This window comes from Podarcis liolepis (genome assembly GCF_965112155.1).
Source record: "Podarcis liolepis genome assembly, chromosome: 3".
In the NCBI taxonomy this organism is placed as follows: Eukaryota; Metazoa; Chordata; class Lepidosauria; order Squamata; family Lacertidae; genus Podarcis; species Podarcis liolepis.
Genome location: NC_139557.1, coordinates 123,553,484 through 123,571,943, shown reverse-complemented (window position 1 = coordinate 123,571,943; position 18,460 = coordinate 123,553,484). Strand labels below are relative to the sequence as shown.

Sequence of the window (18,460 nt, the reverse complement as noted above, 5' to 3'; positions counted from 1 at the left end):
GTTGGCTTTGAGTGCAAATCCTGCTTGTGGGTTTCCCATAACGGGCATCTGGTCGGCCACTGTGAGAACAGGATGCCGGACTAGGTGGGCCATTGGCCTGATCCAGCAGCCTCTTCTGATGTTCCTACGTTGTGACCCATTCCATCTGTACATTTTGCAATGCTTCCCTTGACCAGATTTCAATGACGACGGCTTTGTTGACAAGGAAGACCTCCAGAACGTCATTCGCAGATCGATCAACAGGAACAACCTCAGCGAGGAAGAGATTGCCTCTCTGGCCAACCACGTGCGTCTCGCCCCACTTCCCAGCATGCCCTTCCTTTTATGAGATCTCCAGAGACCTCGGGACCAGACGTTGGTCATGGTGGGATGTCCCGCAATGGCCAAAGCAGGCCAAGGGGTGGTGGAGGACACCAATCCCTAGCGCAGTACTAGAGCAGAGCAAGCTTGTTTCAACCTTCCTCAACCTGGTACCCTCCAGATGTTTGGCACCACAACTCCCATCAGCCTGAGTCAGCTGGGCTCCCTGTCTTCTCCCCCACCAGCACCAGCCACCATTGCACCAACACCATGGCCCCAGGGGCTGTTGGGAGTTGTAGTCCATTTCGGACCAAGAAGATGCAGGTGGTCCTTGAGTTGCTGATTAAGAAGATGGAGGTGCAGAAGAAGATGGAGGCCAACTGGGAGAACTTTAGGCGTGGTCCTCGGCACATGATTTCCATGTGCTTTGAGGGCAGTGTTGGGAGGGATGTTCCAATCTCAAGACCGTGAGGCTATATATGAACTCATCCAGGCTCTGAGATCTTACTCTGAGATCTTTTAAAAAACTGGAGGGCGCCAGGTTGGGGACAGCTGGCTTACTCCACCCTTTGGCTAGCAAACAGGAGACACTGATCTCATGTTCAGAGCCAGATGGTTTGGGGTGTAGGTCTCTCACACAGGGCATTTCCATTGGTCGGGACACCTGTGTCAGGAAGGGGCGAGTGGTCTTCAAGGCAGACATTTCCATTCCAAGCAGGTCCTGGAGGAAGCTGACTTGGATAATGACAAGATGCTCTCCCTGGTGGAGTTCGAACACGCCATGACCAAGTCTCCAGACTTCCTACAGTAAGAGCCCTGTCAAAAACTCACTTGAGACACCCAACCCTCGTCGCCACGGGCCCAGCTCCAAAATTCCCCTCCCGTACCTTAGTTCCCACCCCAAACTTTTAAAAACTGAGTAGGGCAAGCTTTCCATGACAGTTGCCCTCCAACTTGAGGGTGGCGGTGACAATTGCCAGGGGACAGAGCTATTACGCTCATCCCCACTATTCCTTGCCTGTTATAAGGATATAATAGACTTATTGCACACCCTTCCCCCACAGCTCTTTTAGGCTCTACTTCTAAGGAAGGGGCGGCACACGATATCCAGACGTCACACAAGCCAAGACGCATAAAGCAACTCTTCCAGAGGGACGCTTCCATCACAGATATTTTTGTAGGGAAGGAACCCAGGCAGCAGACCTGTCTGTATATTTTGCAGGAGAATAAAATTTGACTGTTGAGGAATGGCAAAGAGCTTGGAGTTTCTGTGGGAATGTTCAGGGATCCAGGAGAGGATATATTGTCTGATTATAGCCTTTCCAACTTGTGTTAACAAGTTCACAATTTAGCAGAGTAACATTCCCCTTTTAAAACTCGCAGCGGATGCGTTTGCTCAGGCTCGCTAAAGCCTCTATAATAACTGTTTTGGTATTTTCCCCTTATTCCCTCATAAAAGATAAGACACGACACAGTCTTCTATAAAAAGAGTTTATTCGCATTCTGTTCACAATTGGATCCCAAAAGGCAGACTTAGCTTAGAAAAGTAACATACATTTGGAAACTATCTCATAAGGAGACAGTCCCTTTGTCCTCTCTTGACTGGAAGCATCTTTGGCTAAGCAGATGTTGCTTCTTCAATGCATGCAGTCAAAGAGAGAGAGATGGCTGCCCTGCCCTGTGCTTTTGTCGTTACCTGCACAGGTGAGGCCACACCCACCTCTAGTCACATGCAGAGGAAGTCTGTCCCAGCCCAGAAGGAACAGGAAGTTTACCAGCTGGCTGGACAAACATTCCTCCCACATACAGATAGGTAGCCGTGTTGGTCTGCCATAGTCAAAATAAAAAAATTCCTTCCAGTAGCACCTTAAAGACCAACTAAGTTAGTTCTTGGTATGAGCTTTCGTGTGCATGCACACTTCTTCAGGGTTAGGGTTAGGGTTAGGGTTAGTATCTGAAGAAGTGTGCATGCACACGAAAGCTCATACCAAGAACTAACTTAGTTGGTCTTTAAGGTGCTACTGGAAGGAATTTTTTTATTCCTCCCACATGTTTACTCTAGGAATGTTGTATTTGACTGCTTGTGTGTTTCACATCCCACAGTTTCTCATATCTCCATCTTTTCTTCCCCATGGCAGTCTTGGAAAGCGGTTGCGTTTTCAGTTCAGGGTGGGCCACTGGGGAAGGGGGTGCCAAATACACTGGCTCCTGCTTACAAAAGGGAGGGGGAATGGTAGGGTTGCCGCCTTAGTACTGGCAAAAATCAAGGCAGGGCAGGGTGGTGATTTTTCTTGTGAAATCCCAGAGGGTGGGAATTCTTCCACACCCATTTGCACCCTTAATTCTCTGCACAGCGAAATCTGTTTTGCAGATCAAGCATTCCTGGTTATGCTCCCCAACCCCTATTCCAGTTCTGTTTCCCTTTTAAATGATTTTCATTACTTTTTTTTTTAAGATACAAAATTATTCAAAATACAGTGTTACCAAAGGGGATCTGATGGCAATATACCGAGTCCATGTACAATTACAGATCACGGTCGAAGAAACGCAGACATATAACGAAACCCAAATAAATAAACCGCAGGCATGTGAATGCGAGGAAGGTAGCGACACGAGCTATTTTTGCATAGACGTAATGGTTAAACAGGACAAGGTGACAAAACATGGACCCTATTATACCAAGGGAAAGGAATTAACATATTCCAATGCCCTGATTTGCTATATCAGCCATATTTGTTTATGGGCCGAGCGAAGTCCTTGTTCTTCTTTACTTACAAAAGAAATAAAGTCAGGCCAAACAACAACAACAACAACAATAATAATAATATTTTTTTTATTTATACCCTGCCCATGTGGCTTCCCCAGCCACTCTGGGCGGCTTCCAAAAAATATAATAAAATACTGTAATACATCAAACATTAAAAGCTTCCCTAAACAGGGCTGCCTTCAGATGTCTTCTAAAAGTCTGGTAGTTGTTGTTCTCTTAGTGGGAGAACACTAAGTGGGAGGGCGTTCCACAGGGAGGGAGCCACCACCGAGAAGGCCCTCTGCCTGGTTCCCTGTAACTTGGCTTCTCGCAGTGAGGGAACCGCCAGAAGGCCCTCGCCCACTGGACCTCAGTGTCCAGGTAGAATGATGGGGGTGGAGATACTCCTTCAGATATGCTGGACTGAGGCCGTTTAGAGCTTTAAAGGTCAGCACCAACACTTTGAATTGTGCTCAGAAACGTACTGGGAGCCAATGTAGGTCTTTCAAGACCGGTGTTATGTGGTCTCGGCGGCCGCTCCCAGTCACCAGTTTAGCTGCCGCATTCTGGATTAATTGGAGTTTCCGGGTCACCTTCAAAGGTAGCCCCACGTAGAGCGCATTGCAGTAGTCCAAGCGGGAGATAACCAGAGCATGCACCACTCTGGCGAGGCAGTCTACAGGCAGGAGGGGTCTCAGCCTGCGTACCAGATGGAGCTGGCAGACAGCTGCCCTGGATACAGAATTGACCTGCACCTCCATGGACAGCTGTGAGTCCAAAATGACTCCAAGGCTGCACACCTGGTCCTTCAGGGGCACAGTTACCCCATTCAGGACCAGGGAATCCTCCACACCTGCCCGCCTCCTGTCCCCCAGAAACAGTACTTCTGTCTTGTCAGGATTCAACCTCAATCTGTTAGCCGCCATCCATCCTCCCTTTTCCTTTAGCTCCCAAAGACTCTGAGCTTATTAGCTGGTTTTTCCAGCAAGGGACTGGAACCCTAACCCTATAGTAACCCTAACCCTATAGTAAGATTGGCCTCATCTCATTCCCCGCCATCTTGGTTCTTTGGGCTGCACAGAATCATGTTTGTTGCAATATCCAGGAAAGGCCTCACCCAGACTTCCTTTTGTGCATCGATTCTAGCCATAGGTCTGTGTTTTAAAGCATCGTGTCCAAACGCTTAATTTTTTTTGGCCCTGGGGATTTCCCCCTGGACTTTCCCGCTGAATTGGAGAAAACAGCCTTTTGCAGAAAACTCAAAGTGCAAGGCCAAAAGGAAGTGTGGATGAACCCTCTCTTACGGTAACTTTTTCCAGCAGATGGAATGCCTACCATTATTATCAACTGGTGATCTCATTAACCCAGCAGTTCAGCCATTCGCACAAGATTATCTCCAGGAGGATTCAGAGTGCGCAGGGGGCCAGGCAAGCAACTCAGCTAAATCTTTGCAAGCTCAGTGCCTCTGCCTGCCAGGAACTTGTCTGGGCTCTGGAAAGTGGAAATGAGGTGGTGTTTTGATGATTGGTGCATGGAGGTTTTTCAACAGAGGTCGGGTGGCCATCTGTTGGGGATTCTTTAGCTGCATCGCAGGGGGCTGGACTACGATACGGTAATCTTTATTGTCATTGACCCATACAGAACAACGAAATTGAAAAAGTCTACACCAGACATTCAAAAACCAACAAGCTTGATATCCCAGCCTGGTTAGCCCCCTAAAAACTCTGATACCCCATAAATAAATACAATATACTCCCATAGAGACTACCTTATACTGCGTTTAAAACCAAAATCGCATTTGGATTGAAACTGTTTCTCAGGCGGCTAGCCCTAGTCTTTATAACCCTGTACCTTCTTCCAGAAGGCAGGATCTGAAAAAGATCATTTCCGGGGTGCGCACTATCCTGCGCTATCTCTGCAGCTTTCTTATGGCACCTGGAAGCATAGATTTGATCCAAGGTGGGAAGAGTGCACCCAATTATTCTCTCTGCAGTCTTGACGACCCTGGACAGCATTGTTTTCCCCCTGACCGTGCAGCTCCCAAACCACACACACAGACCATAAGTTAATACACTCTCAACAGTACGATGGTAAAATGCCATCAACAGGTCCTTTGAGAGATTGTTATTCTGGAGGACTCTCAGACTAGAGGACCTTTGGGGGTCCCTTCCAACTCTACCATTCTAAGATCAGACGAGCCCTGCAGCTGGATCAGACCAAAGGCCCATCTGGTCCATCATCCTCTTCCCCACGGGGGCCGAGCAAACGCCTCTGGTTGCCACAAACAAGACATGCTCACAGGAGCGCACTCCCGCTTTTGTTTCCCAGAAACTGATCTTCATCTAGCCCTTGCGACCAGAGGCCACCGATAGCCTTTAGCCAATTCCTCCAGGAATCGGTCTAATTCCCCTTTAATGGCATCTGAGTCGGTGGTCCATGGTCGCATCTCAGAGCCTCCAACGTTTTTCTCTGATGAAAATAGGGACGTCCTAAGCAAAAGCGACGCGGGTGGCGCTGTGGGTTAAACCACAGAGCCTAGGACTTGCCGATCAGAAGGTCAGCGGTTCGAATCCCCGCAATGGGGTGAGCTCCCGTTGCTCGGTCCCTGCTCCTGCCCACCTAGCAGTTCGAAAGCATGTCAAAGTGCAAGTAGATCAATAGGTACCGCTTCGGCGGGAAGGTAAATGGTGTTTCCGTGCGCTGCTCTGGTTCGCCAGAAGCGGCTTAGTCATGCTGGCCACATGACACGGAAGCTGTACGCCGGCTCCCTCGGCCAAGAAAGTGAGACGAGTGCTGCAACCCCAGAGTCGTCCGCGACTGGATCTAATGGTCAGGGGTCCCTTTACCTTTAAGCGAAAGCGAGGCTTTCTGGGATCAAATCAGAAACCTGGACGGCTTCTGTAATTCCAGGGCTGTCCCTGGAAAACAGGGGCACCTGGAGGGTCTGGCATCTTCTGTGAGTCAATCCCGCCGTTCAACTATTTGCCGTGTCTGGGATTGTGTGCAATGCAAACAACACAGCTGACCATACAAAAATTGAGGCTCGCATAGTGTGTCTGAGGGATGGCGGGTGGGGGAATTTAATCACTGGGCTATGCCCCAGAAGTTCATTTTTTATGGGATGCAACTTTCCCCAGGTATTCCTGGGGCAACATGATATGGCAGGATTGCAAGAGAAAACCCAGCTCTTGTGATCTCCCGTCGCCCGGCTCTGACGTCCGTCCCGACAAAGGCTGACAACGGCGACTTGGCGGTCTCTGCTTAGGCCCTGTATTCGAAATAGCTGTCTCGGACTTCTCTCTCTTGCGAGGTCACCCTCTTCCCCGAGGGGAAAGTCTGGTACGTCCGCAGGTTCTCCGGAGACACGCGATGGAGGTGCCACAATGTTTTGGCACTCAGCGGCGGGCTGGAGGTCAAGGGGAGAACAAGCACACAATGGGAGAAATCGGTTACATGGCTGATGGCTGAGACTTGAACGCAGAAGGGATAATAATAATGATAAATAAAAAGAACTTGGGCAAAAAAAATGAGAGGCACAAATACAAGATGGGTGACACCTGGCTTGAGAGCAGTACATGTGAAAAGGATCTAGGAGTCTTGGTTGACCACAAATTTGACATGAGCCAACGGTGTGACGCGGCAGCTAAAAAAGCCAATGCAATTCTGGGCTGCATCAATAGGAGTATCGCATCTAGATCAAGGGAAGTAATAGTGCCACTGTATTCTGCTCTGGTCAGACCTCACCTGGAGTACTGTGTCCAGTTCTGGGCACCACAGTTCAAGAAGGACACTGACAAACTGGAACGTGTCCAGAGGAGGGCAACCAAAATGGTCAAAGGCCTGGAAACGATGCCTTATGAGGAACGGCTAAGGGAGCTGGGCATGTTTAGCATGGAGAAGAGGAGGTTAAGGGGTGATATGATAGCCATGTTCAAATATATACAAGGATGTCACATAGAGGAGGGAGAAAGGTTGTTTTCTGCTGCTCCAGACAAGCGTACACGGAGCAATGGATCCAAACTACAAGAAAGAAGATTCCACCTAAACATTAGGAAGAACTTCCTGACAGTAAGAGCTGTTTGACAGTGGAATTTGCTGCCAAGGAGTGTGGTGGAGTCTCCTCCTTTGGAGGTCTTTAAGCAGAGGCTTGACAACCATATGTCAGGAGTGCTCTGATGGTGTTTCCTGCTTGGCAGGGGGTTGGACTCGATGGCCCTTGTGGTCTCTTCCAACTCTAGGATTCTATGATTCTAAGAATAATAAAATTTTATTTATATCCCGCCCTCCCCAGCCGAAGCCGGGCTCAGAGAGGCTAACAACAATAGAAGTAACACAGAATTCTAAAATCAATTCATTTTAAAATCAATTCAAAATCAAATTAATGGCAACCATTGGGCTAGAGTTCTATGAGGATTACCAAAGGGGGTCAGTGTGAGATCTGGAACTTAACGAGTTAAGCTTTTCCCATGATGCTACACCATTCTGACGTCAGCTTTAGAAGCTGGGAGGAGCTTGGGGCAAAGTTTGTCAGTCCCACTATGTGAGCTGTGGGGAAAAGACGCAGGGCTGAGATGGCTGCTACTAGCCCTGGATATTCCTGAGAAATGTTGGAAATAAATGCTGTATAGAGACAAACGGGACTCTGTGTGTTTGTCTGGGAGCTGAATCCAACAGGTGACAGTTTACAACGCTGTGCGAAGCTCTGCTGAACCGCACCGGAAGAGCTGGAGTGGAAGCGTGCCGGGCAGCAATAAACCGCTAATCGAGGTTTGTAAATCAATTAGCGGGGGTCACGGCTAATAAAACAGCACAGGTTATGGGTCATCACCGCTTGTAAAACTGTCGGGAGCTTTGATCTGCGGCGTCGAGCAGGAGGCCGGCAGGAGGCGGAAGGACTTTTTGCCTGGTGTTGCAAGGCAAGGAGAGCTGCGAAGCAAACAAGCAGGCTGCGAGACGCAGAGAAGTGCCTGTGTTGCTGAGAACTGCCAAGAGCTGAGGGCAGCTGAGGTGTCGTTTCTCCACGCCAGGGGAGCTGGAAGTCTTGTGAGTACAGCTTGGGGACGCTTTTGGAGAACGGGAGGCCGGAATCTGAGGCAAGCAGGCAAGCAAGCTGAAAGACGCTGCAGAGAGCTTGGGGCTGTGCCTAACGTGTGAAGGCAAGCTGACGATGATGCTGATGCCAGCTTGGAGTTCTGCCTGGAATTGTGAGAGGCAGGAAAGTTTTCCACTGAACCTGCTGGAGCGAAGAGCGGCTTCAGGGGGGGCGAGGCTGGTGGGAGGCGCCGTTCCAGGAGGAGGAAGGCAAAGCCAGCTGGGAGCCCCAGGCAGTGTTTTTCCACTGGAGTTCGTCGTTGCTACGTGTGCAAAGCTCCGGGACATCTGCGGCGAGATTGCCCCCACCGGAGCAGAGAGAAAAGGCAGGATGTCGCCAAGGTCAAACTGTTGAATTCTCATGGGAACCAGTCGGGTTACCATGGCAACCGGTCTGGAAAAACAACCAGGCGCGAGACTGAGGCTGGTGTACGTGCCAGGTGCCAGCAAGAGACTCGTGGAACAAGGCCAGAGCAGAGTGTTGTTATTGGCTCTGCTGCTAATTGCAATTTGATTCCAGAGACATCTGCTGGGAAGCTGCGGAAATGCAGGGCTACTTTAACAGGGATGACTGTTAGGTTCACAGACGGAACACAAAAGCCAGTCTGTGGTATGGCTAACGTGTTTTTCTCTACTTCACAGGAGAAGCGAGAGATCAACGTTGTGCCGGGACTGAAGTGTTGTCTTTTATCTGTATCAGCTCTAATGAAGCAGGGATACAATGCTCGTTTTGAAAATGACACCTGTTCCATTTTCAGAGGAGGGAGACAACGGGTCAACATGCAGAGGGAGAACAACGTCTTTGTTCTGGAGTCACCTCTGGAGGGTTGTGGGAATGCTGAAAAAGCACAGGTGCAGTGTGCTAAGGTTCCCAAAGATGTGCAAAAGTTGCACAGGTGCACAAAAGGGTACAAACTCCGGAAATGTGGGAGGAGGTCCCAAGGGTGCAGGGTATGCAAAGGTGCAAAGGTGCTTGGTTTTTCCCGGGTTTGGGAGGGTAACCAAGGAGGTTTTGAGCTGGTTTACACAGATCTGTCAGGACCCAAGAGGTCTGAGAGTCTGGGTGGGGCCAGGTATGTGCTGTCGCTGACAGGTAACCACAGCCAGGTTGGCTGGTGTTTCTCTCTCAAAACACAGGGGGAGGTGACGCAACTGATCCAGGATTGGGTTGCGGGGGTGGAACCAAGGTTTTCCACCAGGGTGCAAGGGTTCAAGAGCGACCGAGGGTCACAGTTTACTGGGTCTGCTCTGGAGAAATTTTTCAAGGAAAAGGAAATACGTCACCAGGTGACGGGTGCAAAGTCTTCTCAAGGGAGAAGGGAGGCTGTGGCTGAACCCAGTGATGGGGATAAGGTCCAGAATCAGGGTTCAGATCCCGGTGATGGGGACCAGATCCAGGTTCAGGGTTCAGGGCAGGTTTGGGCATCTCCAAGGGTTGTGAAAGGAGTGTCCGGGTGTGAGGCTTCATCTCCGGTAATGGAGAAAGCTCGCGGAAGGGTTGTCAAGTCAGAGGGGGAAAGGTCTGACGGAGAAGACACAACTGCTGGCCCTAATGGGCCAGTGGGGTTTCAGGTCACGGGTGCGTGGAAAAGTGTCGCACAGTGTGATTCTGGAAGTGTTGAAGGGGTTCAACAGGTGCCTGGGAAAGATGCTGGGAAGGAGCACAAGGCAAAGGGAAAGGTGTTGAACTCAAAAAGGGCCTTGTCAGAAGGTGCAGCAAGGGGGGGTGTGAGATCTGGAACTTAACGAGTTAAGCTTTTCCCATGATGCTACACCATTCTGACGTCAGCTTTAGAAGCTGGGAGGAGCTTGGGGCAAAGTTTGTCAGTCCCACTATGTGAGCTGTGGGGAAAAGACGCAGGGCTGAGATGGCTGCTACTAGCCCTGGATATTCCTGAGAAATGTTGGAAATAAATGCTGTATAGAGACAAACGGGACTCTGTGTGTTTGTCTGGGAGCTGAATCCAACAGGTGACAGTTTACAACGCTGTGCGAAGCTCTGCTGAACCGTGACGGAGAAGAGCTGGAGTGGAAGCGTGCTGGGCAGCAATAAACCGCTAATCGAGGTTTGTAAATCAATTAGCGGGGGTCACGGCTAATAAAACAGCACATTTTAAAATCAATTCAAATCATAGGATTCTATGATTCTAAGAATAATAAAATTTTATTTATATCCCGCCCTCCCCAGCCGAAGCCGGGCTCAGAGAGGCTAACAACAATAGAAGTAACACAGAATTCTAAAATCAATTCATTTTAAAATCAATTCAAAATCAAATTAATGGCAACCATTGGGCTAGAGTTCTATGAGGATTACCAAAGGGGGTCAGGCTGTGCCTTGGCCAAAGGCCTGGCGGAACAGCTCTGTCTTGCAGGCCCTGCGGAAAGATGTCAAGTCCCGCAGGGCCCTAGTCTCTTGGGACAGAGCGTTCCACCAGATCGGGGCCACTGCCGAAAAAGCCCTGGCTCTGGTTGAGGCCAGCCTAACCTCCCTGTGGCCCAGGACCTCCAAAATGTTTCTGTTTGAAGACTGCAAGGTCCTCCGTGGGACATACCAGGGGAGGCGGTCCCATAGGTACGAGGGTCCTAGGCCGTATAGGCTTTGAAGGTTAAAACCAGCACCTTAAACCTGATCCTGTACTCCACCAGGAGCCAGTGCAGTTGTTCAAGCACCAAATGAATGTGATCCCACGGCGAGGACCCCGTAAGGAGTCTCGCCGCGGCATTCTGCACCCGCTGGAGTTTCTGGGTCAGTCTCAAGGGCAGCCCCACGTAGAGCGAGTTACAATAATCAAGTCTGATTATGGTGTTATAGGAATTCTAAGGTCTTACGTATATAAAATGAATGTTCATAAATGTGCAAGGCAAACACATACATAAGCATATAAACCACATGTCTGAAACAGTACAGGAGAACAATCCTGAAGCCATTTTGACTCTCCCAAAGTGACCTCAAATATTTCTCTGCAAGGAGGAAGGAAATGGGGAAAGCTTTCCAGTTGTCTTTGGACTGTAGGGGCTTACACCTCCCTGCAAATACAGTCTGGCAAGTATCTGTTAAGATGAGAAAACTATCAATATGGGTAAGAGATATAATAATAATAATAATAATAATAATAATAATAATAATAATAACCCCACCCATCTGGCTGGGTTTCCCTAGCCACTCTAAGCGGCTTCCAACAAAAGACTAAAAACACATTAAAACATCAGACATTAAAAACTTCCCTAAACAGGGCTGCCTTCAGATGTCCAGGCTACCCAAGTACAGTGGTACCTCAGGTTAAGTACTTAATTCGTTCCGGTGGTCCGTACTTAACCTGAAACTGTTCTTAACCAGAAGCACCACTTTAGCTAATGGGGCCTCCTATTTCTGGGTTAGCAGAGTCTGTAACCTGAAGCGTCTGTAACCTGAGGTACCACTGCCCTGCAAAATTGGAAGAGTGCAAATGCCAAAGGATGGCTGTATCTTGGGGGCATGTCTTGTTTTGGAAAGAACGGAACAGGTAGGATCATGTTAAAATGTGAACTGGGCCGAATTTCTCCCTCTTTCCTGTTTGCCAAACAAGAAGCAAAATACAAACGCAATCCAATAAGCAAAACAGACAAGCCGAATTTCCTAAGATCAGCTCACATTTCACCAGCCAGAGAAAAAACAAACACCTTCTACCTTTTCCTTTGCTTCGCTCGTCTGCTATTGATCCGCACATCTTGCCTCTTCCCAACTCTGACTGTGTCTTCCAGATGGAATTAAAGGGGTCCAGACAGGCCCCTTTAATTCCAATTTCTTGTCTTATAGATCCAAACCTACAGCCACAACTGTTGGGGGCTGCCTTTCTGATCTGTTTTGCTTTCCTGAAAATTGCTTTTCAGAACCTGCTTTGTGCATGAATGCTTCTGGCTCAGAGGAGGCTTTTTTTCGTTTTTAGAGAAAAAGAGTGGAGAAAAAGGGTCAGCATTTGCCTCTGAGGGCGGGAGAAAGGAGAGTGCAAGGACACAAGTTAAGATATTCCCTGCAGACAGACCCTCTGTGGAACCTGGCCAGTGGAGAGGTTGCAGAGCATAGCTGGGATATTTTGTTAATAATAATAATAATTTTATTATTTATACCCCGTCCATCTGCCTCGAGAAACAACAGAGTGTGATGCCAGGAGTTAAACTGCCTGAGAATCACAGCGCCTGCTGTGGCTGCAGAGAACGTTAACTCACAGCTGCTGTCTCCTGTGTTGTTTTTGCTGCAGTTGCAGCACCAAAGTGACTTCCCCGGGCGCAAGCCTGGGCAGCGTGCATGGAGATCCTGGGCTGCCCAGATGGCAAGACCCCTCTCCCCTCAGCCTGGCTGATGTGTTCCAAAGGAAAGCAGAGCAATATGTCTGGCCCCAGCTGGGCTGCAGGAGTTGCCGGAAGGAGACATGCAAGGCACCATCCAACCGCCTTAGGGACTCGACCCCAGATTTCTGTAGGGCAGGGATGTCCAACATCCGAGAGACTGTGATCCAATCACAGAAAAAGAAATTGGCAGTGATCAGGTCAAAGTTGTTGTGCTTTTTGGGGGGGAGGAAAGATGGTTGTTGACCTTTTTTTACAGCGCAGGTCTAAAATGTTGAGCTTTCTTTAGGGGGAAAAGGAATGAGTCGCTCAGCAAAAGAACAATCAGGGAACAAACAGCCTCACAGCTGGGAGACAAAAGATGAAGAGGTAAAATCAGTTATGATTAAATGCGCACAAGATGTAGGTCATAACATTATGATGGAAGATTGGGAAAAATTATGGAAAACTGATTTAAAATTTACATATTGTTCCCTATTGACGGAGAATTACATGAAGATGATGTACAGATGGTACATGACACCAGTGCAGTTAGGGAAAACGTACAAAACTAGTTCAAATATATGTTGGAAGTGTAAGGAAAAGGAGGGGACATTTTATCATATGTGGTGGGATTGTAACGTAATTAAAAAAATTTGGGAAATGATATACAACGAATTGAAGAAAATCTTCCATTTAACATTTGTTTAAAAACCTGAAGCATTTTTGTTAGGGATTGTAGGGAAAGACATGCCAAAAAAGCTGAAAAACATCTTCATGTATGCGACAAGGCCGCGATAGTTTTAATAGCACAAGGATGGAAGACTGAAGAAACCCCAACTAAAGAATCATGGCAAGAAAAATTGACGGACTATGCAGAACTGGCAAAACTGACACATAAGCTACGGGACAAGGATAACTGTGACTTTAAGGATGAATGGGAACCCTTTACAAAGTATCTGAAGATGCAACAAAGTGAACTGGACCCCTTGGCTGGCTTTGAATAAACACTCACAAACTTTTCTATTGATTATAATCAGCTAAAAAGTTTGAGGCTCTATACCAACTGTGTAACATGCAGAAAACAGCATTCTCAGAGAAATCAAAGACCGGAACTGAGGGAATTTGGGGGGTGGGGGTGGGTGGATTTTGTGTGGGAGGGTGGGGGGAGGGAGGAAAAATGGGGGGGGGGGAATAAGGATGATATGTTTCTGGATAATATGTTTTGTTTTAATTTTGAATAAAGCCATTTCCGACCTGGGAGGAGAGGGGGTTGCGGGCTAATCTCTCCCACACACATGCGGGGGCTGGTCCTTGCCCCCGCGAGATCAGGGAATCCCCGGGCGTGTCTCCGACCCGGCCCGCCAATCAGCGGGTCGGGGAGGCGGGGCCTGGACTATTTAGGGCCAAGCACGCCCGGGGACCGCCCTCTTTCCCCCTTTCCAGCCGGGAGGTTTTCCCATCCCACCTGCCCTGAGGTTAGGCTCCTTGAGGTTAGGCTAGCTATGACCTTGCTATGGACTCCGGTTGGTCGCCGCAAGGGGCCTGGTAGGAATTTTTCCAACTTGGCGCATTTCGAGCCTTTTGGTTTTTTCGCCTACCTCGTAGCAAATGTCACAACTTCCGCGGTATTGGCGGTTAGGCATTGACAGGGGTTAATTGTTATGCAAATGAATGGGGGGAAGGAAGCGCCATCACCTTCCCCCCAATGAAAGGGGGAGTCCGGTAGAGGACTCCGAGGGGCGTTGCCTTGTCTGAAACCTAGGGAGGCAAGGGCCTCTGGCACGTCCCCGAGCGGTGACACCCGTTGGGATCCTAGTTGGCGTACTTCAACAGGACTCCCACGGCTTGTGGACAACCCTCCCCGGTCCCCATGCCGGGTAGTCGATAGGAGCCAATGCCAATACCTTTCAATTCTGTAATCAATAAAGTTGTGGCCTTTTATGCCCATTAACCTTAATAATGTGTCCAGTGTCTTCTTTTCACATGGGGGAGGGGACTTGCCACACAAAAAAAGTTAAACAAACAAACAGCCTCACAGAGAAAACGGGCCAAGGGGGTGGGCCAGGATCCTATCCTCCCCCCCCCCCCCGCAAAGGTTACAGAGCCTGCAATTGACTCAAACCTCCCAGAGATCGACCAGTCGATCGTGGTCAACCGGTTGGACATCCCTTGCTCTAGGGTTTGCCCCTTCTCCCAAAGATATCCCGCAAGGCAGCAGAGGTTTAGGATGAGAGTTTCCCTTCTCCTACATGGGCCGCTTTTCCCAGGTGAAGGAGCCCCATCTGATGGGCAGCGATTGCAGGTGGGAGTATCCGCCAGCCGTTTGACTTCAGGGCTCCCTCCATGGTTTTTCAAGACAGGCAAATGGCAACAGCAGCTGCCAGTCCGTGTAGACAATATTAGCTTGACAGACCAACAGTCGGAATCACTATAAAGCAACTTCTTACGATCCTAAGGCAATGTGACTGATGGGCCCTGTTAAGTAATTAATTAAAATTATCTATAGCTCACCCTTCAACAATAATGGACACAAGGGTGGGGCACAGAATCCAAAACAACCACACTAATTATAAAATAATATTGCTACCTACTCTCAACCCATGTGCCATTCTCTGTGATATGTGCAGGATCTGTGCGTCACCAGTCAGTGGATGAAGCAAAGCCACGCTGGAGCATCAATGCTGCCCCTCACACAGGGGCTGGTCACTAGACACACATAACTGCACACTAATAAATGCTTTCTGCCCATCTGGTGTCTATCAGCCCCTATTTTTCCAGAAAACCTCGAGGACGCAGTGTGGCAGAACTGCCAGGCTGAGCCACCAGAGGGCAGTCACGAAGCACAAGACGGTTCAGAGTGCGAATCGGCAGATCACATCCAGAAGTCATTCTCACAGCAGGGGCCACAGGGAGAAGCGTTGTGGTCAAAGCCAGCATTGGAAGACTCACACAAGTAAACTCAAAAGGTGCTCTCTTCCCTGTTTAGTCGCTTAGTCGTGTCTGACTCTTCGTGGCCCCCTGGACCAGAGCACGCCAGGCCCTCCTGTCTTCCACTGCCTCCCGCAGTTTGGTCAAACTCATGCTGGTAGCTCTGAGAACACTGTCCCACCATCTCGTCCTCTGTCATCCCCTTCTCCTTGTGCCCTCCATCTTTCCCAACATCAGGGTCTTTTCCAGGGAGTCTTCTCTTCTCATGAGGTGGCCAAAGTATTGGAGTCTCAGCTTCAGGATCTGTCCTTCCAGTGAGCACTCAGGGCTGGTTTCCTTCAGAATGGAGAGGTTTGATCTTCTTCAAAAGCATCCATTCTTTGGCGATCAGCCTTCTTTATGGTCCAGCTCTCACTTCCATACATCACTACTGGGAAAACCAGAGCTTGAACTATATGGACCTTTGTTGGCAAGGTGATGTCTCTGCTTTTTAAGATGCTGTCTAGGTTTGTCATTGCTTTTCTCCCAAGAAGCAGGCGTCTTTTAATTTCATGACTGCTGTCACCATCTGCAGTGATCATGGAGCCCAAGAAAGTAAAATCTCTCACTGCCTCCATTTCTTCCCCTTCTATTTGCTCTCTTCCCTAGAGCAGAACAAACAGAAGCTACCAGGATGAGTTTGACCAAACTGCGGGAGGCAGTGGAAGACAGGAGGGCCTGGTGTGCTCTGGTCCAGGGGGTCATGTAGAGTCAGACATGACTAAACGACTAAACAACAACAAACCATGATGGCTCTGCTCTGTCAGCAAAGTCATAGAATCATAGAATCATAGAATCATAGAATCATAGAATCATAGAACCATAGAGTTGGAAGAGACCACAAGGGCCATCGAGTCCAACCCCCTGCCAAGCAGGAAACACCATCAGAGCACTCCTGACATATGGTTGTCAGGCCTCTGCTTAAAGACCTCCAAAGTAGGAGACTCCACCACACTCCTTGGCAGCAAATTCCACTGTCAAACAGCTCTTACTGTCAGGAAGTTCTTCCTAATGTTTAGGTGGAATCTTCTTTCTTGTAGTTTGGATCCATTGCTCCATGTCCGCTTCTCTGGAGCAGCAGAAAACAACCTTTCTCCCTCCTCTATGTGACATCCTTTTATATATTGGAACATGGCTATCATGTCACCCCTTAACCTCCTCTTCTCCAGGCTAAACATGCCCAGCTCCCTTAGCCATTCCTCATAAGGCATCGTTTCCAGGCCTTTGACCATTTTGGTTGCCCTCCTCTGGACACGTTCCAGTTTGTCTGTGTCCTTCTTGAACTGTGGTGCCCAGAACTGGACACAGTACTCCAGGTGAGGTCTGACCAGAGGCAGCAGTGCTCCTGAAACCCCCTTACTGGAAACCACAGGAGGGGAGAGGTCTGCCCTTGTGTTCACAATCTGTTTGTGGGTTTCCCAGAGGCATCTGACTGGCAGGAGTGAGACAGGATGTTGGGTTAGGTGGTCCCCCATTGGCCTCACCCAGCTACAGGGCTCTTCTGATCTCCCCTCTTTTGCTCGCCTGCCATTCTAGAGGAACACATCTCCTCGCCCCAAGACAGCAGGCAAAACAACAGCTACGTCTATCAGCCGCGGAAGCCCAAGAAACGCCGCCCTCTCCAGATTACGGAGACCCAAAAACACGCAGCTCGTTTCCTGCCAGCAGCACAAATCCACAAGGGTAACCTATGTTCTCTGGCAGAGCAGCGTGCCCTAGAAAATGCTTCGGAGAGCCGATCATTTGTGAGTAATGCCAGCCTGCCCCAGAGAGGTCGCTTTGCAACGGCAGGCTGACTGGCAATACTGAACGCGCCATTTAGCTCTCCCAGACAGGCACATAAAATGGGCAATTTTTTTTTGTAGGGATGTTAAAAGCAGGAACGGTTGTGTCACTGGCACATCGTGCTCCCATCCTGCCAGTCTGCTATTTTGGCACAGCTGTTCGGTTCAGGATTGCCAGTGCTTTTGCCCGGGAGGGTTTTGTTATACCTTCAACAGTTGTGTGGCATAAACGTGGCAACAGAGCAGCGAGGCAAGCGAACCCTGCTCAGTTTCCCCCAGCAGCTGCCACAGGAGCGGTGCCAGAAAATAAAGTTGCTATTATTATTTAATGATTTATCAAATCTGCATACCGCCAAAGACCCGTAGATCTCAAGGCCGTTCGCGACACAAAATTACGATATAGAAAACACAAAAATACATGATAAGAAATAAGAACAGGGACAAACCAACACATATAAAAGCGCAACAGATGTCAACCAGCCAAAGGCCTGATTGGAGAGGAGCATTTTTGCCACCCTCTGGACCTATCGTGGAAGAGGCACATGAAGAAGGGCCTCGGAAGATGATCTCGGGGTCCAGGCTGACAATCATAGAATCATAGAATCATAGAGTTGGAAGAGACCACAAGGGCCATTGAGTCCAACCCCCTGCCAAGCAGGAAACACCATCAGAGCACTCCTGACATATGGTTGTCAAGCCTCTGCTTAAAGACCTCCAAAGAAGGAGACTCCACCACACTCCTTGGCAGCAAATTCCACTGTCCAACAGCTCTTACTGTCAGGAAGTTCTTCCTAATGTTTAGGTGGAATCTTCTTTCTTGTAGTTTGGATCCATTGCTCTGTGTCCGCTTCTCTGGAGCAGCAGAAAGCAACTTTTCTCCCTCCTCTATGTGACATCCTTTGATATCCTCGGTCAGATTAACAACCCAGAGAGGTTTTTCCTCCCTCTCTCCTAACATGGGAACTCGTGAAGCTGAATGTTGGGAAATTGAGAATGGATAAATTGAAGGACTTCTTCACGCAACATATAACCTATGGAACTCCCTGCCTCAAGAGGGAATGATGGCCACCAACCTGCATGGCTTTCAAAGAGGACAAATTCATGGAGGAGAAAGCTTTCAATGGCTCCTGGCCACAATGGCTCTGCTTTGCCTCCAAAGTCAGAGGCAGCCAGTTGCTGGAAAATGCTCAAATCCTTCTTTCGGGTTTCCTGCTTTGGGGCATCTGCCTGGCCACTGTGAGAACAGGAGGCTGGACTAGGTGGG

At 49.0% G+C, this 18,460-nt stretch overlaps 2 protein-coding genes across 2 annotated transcripts in view; one reads left to right on the top strand and one right to left on the bottom strand.

Annotated features, from left to right (window-relative positions):
• CIB4 (calcium and integrin binding family member 4) overlaps window positions 1–1,555 on the top strand; it is a 39,177-nt gene extending 37,622 nt beyond the window's left edge. Inside the window, exons 5-7 of the mRNA XM_083494906.1 lie at window positions 177–286; window positions 1,019–1,107; window positions 1,365–1,555. Of these exons, the coding sequence (XP_083351032.1) occupies window positions 177–286; window positions 1,019–1,107; window positions 1,365–1,386 (221 nt within the window). The 3' untranslated portion in view covers window positions 1,387–1,555. The remainder of the gene's footprint in view (window positions 1–176; window positions 287–1,018; window positions 1,108–1,364) is intronic.
• Window positions 1,556–6,101: 4,546 nt separating this feature from the next.
• The window catches only part of CIMIP2C (ciliary microtubule inner protein 2C), a 39,831-nt gene continuing 27,472 nt past the window's right edge, over window positions 6,102–18,460 (bottom strand). Inside the window, exon 4 of the mRNA XM_083494885.1 lies at window positions 6,102–6,452. Coding sequence (XP_083351011.1) covers window positions 6,308–6,452 — 145 coding nt within the window. The 3' untranslated portion in view covers window positions 6,102–6,307. The remainder of the gene's footprint in view (window positions 6,453–18,460) is intronic.